This window comes from Silurus aristotelis (genome assembly GCF_946808225.1).
Source record: "Silurus aristotelis genome assembly, contig: scaffold_161, whole genome shotgun sequence".
Lineage (NCBI taxonomy): Eukaryota > Metazoa > Chordata > Actinopteri > Siluriformes > Siluridae > Silurus > Silurus aristotelis.
In genome coordinates this window covers 26,253-30,000 of record NW_028149075.1, presented here as the reverse complement: position 1 = coordinate 30,000, position 3,748 = coordinate 26,253, and the positions used below count along the sequence as shown (strand labels likewise).

The window sequence follows — 3,748 nt, the reverse complement described above, 5'->3', positions numbered from 1 at the left end:
TACCGTGTGCATGGTGCTGCAAATCTCTCTTTCTCTATGTGTGTGTGTGAGTGTGAGTGGGAAGAGGTTCCTCCACCACAAAAGAACATTCCTTTGGCTGGGTGTTGGGGGATTATTTATGACTTCCAGATCATTTCTCTCTCACACACACACACACACACACACACACACACACACACACACACACACACACACACACACACACACACACACACACACACACACACACACAGAAGAGAAGAGAAGAGAAGAGAAGAGAAGAGAAGAGAAGAGAAGAGAAGAGAAGAGAAGAGAAGGGGAAGATTGGGGTTTGGGGATTGGATTAGAGTTTGGGGGCTTTGCCGCTGAGCTCAGAGCTAAATGTTAGAAGTGTTGTAAATGTAAACATGTTAGAAGTCTGAATTGTAAATGTATAAATGCTAAATATTATGGTTAAAAATAAAACTGTTCTGTTACACCTCACCTATGATCCTCGATCTTCTACATTTATAGATAGAAATTTATCCAGCAACTCTCTTCTTTATAGGGTAAATAGGGTTTCTTAAATCTTAAAGTTTTTCCATATGTGTTAAGTTAGGGTTAGGGGTTAGAGGTTGAGGTAGATATTGGGGTTAGGGGTTAGAGGTAGAGATTGGGGTTAGAGGTAGAGATTGGGGTTAGGGGTTAGAGGTAGAGATTGGGGTTAGAGGTTGAGGTAGATATTGGGGTTAGGGGTTAGAGGTAGAGATTGGGGTTAGAGGTAGAGATTGGGGTTAGGGGTTAGAGGTAGAGATTGGGGTTAGAGGTAGAGATTGGGGTTAGGGGTTAGAGGTAGAGATTGGGGTTAGAGGTAGAGATTGGGGTTAGAGGTAGAGATTGGGGTTAGAGGTAGAGATTGGGGTTAGGGGTTAGAGGTAGAGATTGGGGTTAGGGGTTAGAGGTAGAGATTGGGGTTAGGGGTTAGAGGTAGATATTGGGGTTAGGGGTTAGAGGTAGAGATTTGGGTTAGAGGTAGAGATTGGGGTTAGAGGTAGAGATTGGGGTTAGGGGTTAGAGGTAGAGATTGGGGTTAGGGGTTAGAGGTAGAGATTGGGGTTAGGGGTTAGAGGTAGAGATTGGGGTTAGAGGTTGAGGTAGATATTGGGGTTAGGGGTTAGAGGTAGAGATTGGGGTTAGAGGTAGAGATTTGGGTTAGAGGTAGAGATTGGGGTTAGAGGTAGAGATTGGGGTTAGAGGTAGAGATTGGGGTTAGGGGTTATAGGTAGAGATTGGGGTTAGAGGTAGAGATTGGGGTTAGAGGTAGAGATTGGGGTTAGGGGTTAGAGGTAGAGATTGGGGTTAGGGGTTAGAGGTAGAGATTGGGGTTAGAGGTTGAGGTAGAGATTGGGGTTAGGGGTTAGAGGTAGAGATTGGGGTTAGGGGTTAGAGGTAGAGATTGGGATTAGGATTAGGGGTTAGAGGTTGAGGTAGAGATTGGGGTTAGAGGTTAGAGGTTGAGGTAGAGATTGGGGTTAGAGGTTGAGATTGAGGTTAGGGGTTAGAGGTTGAGATTGGGGTTAGAGTTTAAGGTAGAGACTGGGGGTTAGGGTTAGAGATTGCGGTTAAATGTTCAGGTTTGGGGTTTGGGTTAGAGATTGGTGTTTGTGGTTAGTGATTGGGGTTAGAGATTGGGGTTAAAGGTTCAGGTTTGGGGTTCAAGGTTCAGGTTTGGGGTTAGAGGTTGTGGTTTGGGGTTAGATAAAGAGTTGATTTAGAGCTAAATGTTAGGGGTCTGAATTGTGAATGAATAAATGCATGATTTTACGAGTGATTAAAATTGTTTCTATTACCACCTCACCTCTGCTTCTCAATCTTCCAAATTGATAGAAAGAACTTTATCCAGCAACTCTCTTCTTTATAGGTTAAATAGGGTTTCTTAAGTTAGTTAGTTAGTTAGTTAGTTAGTTAGTTAGTTAGGTAGGTAGTTAGTTAGGTGGGTAGGTAGGTAGTTAGGTGGGTAGGTAGGTAGGTGGGTAGGTGGGTAGGTAGGTAGGTAGGTAGTTAGGTGGGTAGGTAGGTAGGTAGGTAGGTAGGTAGGTAGTTAGGTGGGTAGGTAGGTAGGTAGGTAGGTGGGTAGGTGGGTAGGTAGGTAGGTGGGTAGGTAGGTAGGTGGGTAGTTAGGTGGGTAGGTAGGTAGGTAGGTAGGTAGGTAGGTAGGTGGGTAGGTAGGTAGGTAGGTAGGTAGTTAGGTGGGTAGGTAGGTAGTTAGGTGGGTAGGTAGGTAGGTAGGTAGGTGGGTAGGTGGGTAGGTAGGTAGGTGGGTAAATGGTGGAAAGTCTTTTCACCGTCCACAGAAAACTAAGTGCTGAAAATGATGATGAAGAAAAGGATTTATTTTACTCAGGTGAAAAACACAAACCACACATTAGAATGAGTATAAAGGAATCGCACACACTGCACCATAATTCTCATATCACTACATACAATAAATAAAAAGATAAATTACACACACACACACACACACTTCCTCTCCAGCAGCCAGAAAAACTGTGTGGAATTTTGAAATTCTGTTTCCTGTAATGTGTTTCATCAGATGTTGATGTTCTTGTACAGAACACTGTGCATATCCACCGTTCATCTCAGAGGGCTTCACTCCAAACCTCTGGTTGGGTTAGGGGGGAATTAAAAGGGAGGTCTGCCTGGGCCTTGTTTGTGTTTCGATGATTACGGGAATCGAGTTTATGACTACCCTGAGGTTGGGACGGAGCTTTAGGGCTGAAGTTCTTACAGGGTTTTCACACTAGGGGTTATGACTTCATGTGATTTACAGACAGATCCACAGTATGAACACCTCAGGGTCATGGAACAGGACATGGGGTGAGTGTTTAGGGGCAGATGATGTAAACTATTGGTAGAAAAGGAGATCTGTGGAGAGATGGACAGAAGTAGGACACGTGGGAGAAGGAAGCTGCTCTGGTGGATAAATATAATGGAGTTTAAAGGAAATTTTTAAGCTCTGAGGGGCTGAGAATGAACTCTACAGGATAAAGTGAACACAGCAGGAAATGGTGTCAAATAAAGGTCCATTTCAGCACTACGGACTGTTATAGTCTTTTTTATAATCTCTTTTATAGCCTGGGGTTCTGCAGGATGCAGCATTCTGTGGTATTAAATGGAAATTTGTATGCAGGTCCTGTGATGTAATCAACACTGTGATGTTCAATGATTTACAGACAGTGGGTTTATAAATCTCTTACAATAATGTACATTTAATACCATTTAATCTCCTTATCCCCTTTAGCACTTGATGAGTGAAGGAGCTTCGTAACAATCATCTCTTTTACAGCCTGCACAAGAATGTGAAGCTTCAACAATAACTAAATTGGCTGCCAAAAGGCTTGATACAGCTGCACTTGGCCACCGCATCTGCCAGCACTAAATTGCTGTAATTCAAGAAAATGTGGAACGAGTCCATGATGGATTATTATGTGCGTCAGAAAGGAAACGAATCAGCATGACAGCAAAAAAGACTCTAAATGCTGCCTTCTCTGCTACTGTTGACTTAAATACATTTTCATTTGAGTAAAACTCAGACTTTTTTCCATTTTTAGTTTGTTTTGTTATTGCAGAAATACAGCAGATTAAGATTAAAAGCCTGCGGTACACTGTGGTCTAACTGTTGTTTATTTGTCTAAAATATCTGTGTATATATATATATATATATATATATATATAAACTACATCAGTTCAACATTCGAACATGGTAAATGAACAACAGGACAGTCACAAA

General features: G+C 42.4%; 1 protein-coding gene across 1 annotated transcript in view; it reads right to left on the bottom strand.

The window, feature by feature from the left end:
- The window catches only part of LOC310723043 (complement component C7-like), a 7,060-nt gene extending 6,861 nt beyond the window's left edge, over positions 1–199 (bottom strand). The window contains exon 1 of the mRNA XM_083570868.1: positions 4–199. Within this exon, the coding sequence (XP_083426994.1) occupies positions 4–12 (9 nt within the window). The 5' untranslated portion in view covers positions 13–199. The remainder of the gene's footprint in view (positions 1–3) is intronic.
- Positions 200–3,748: the final 3,549 nt, after the last annotated feature.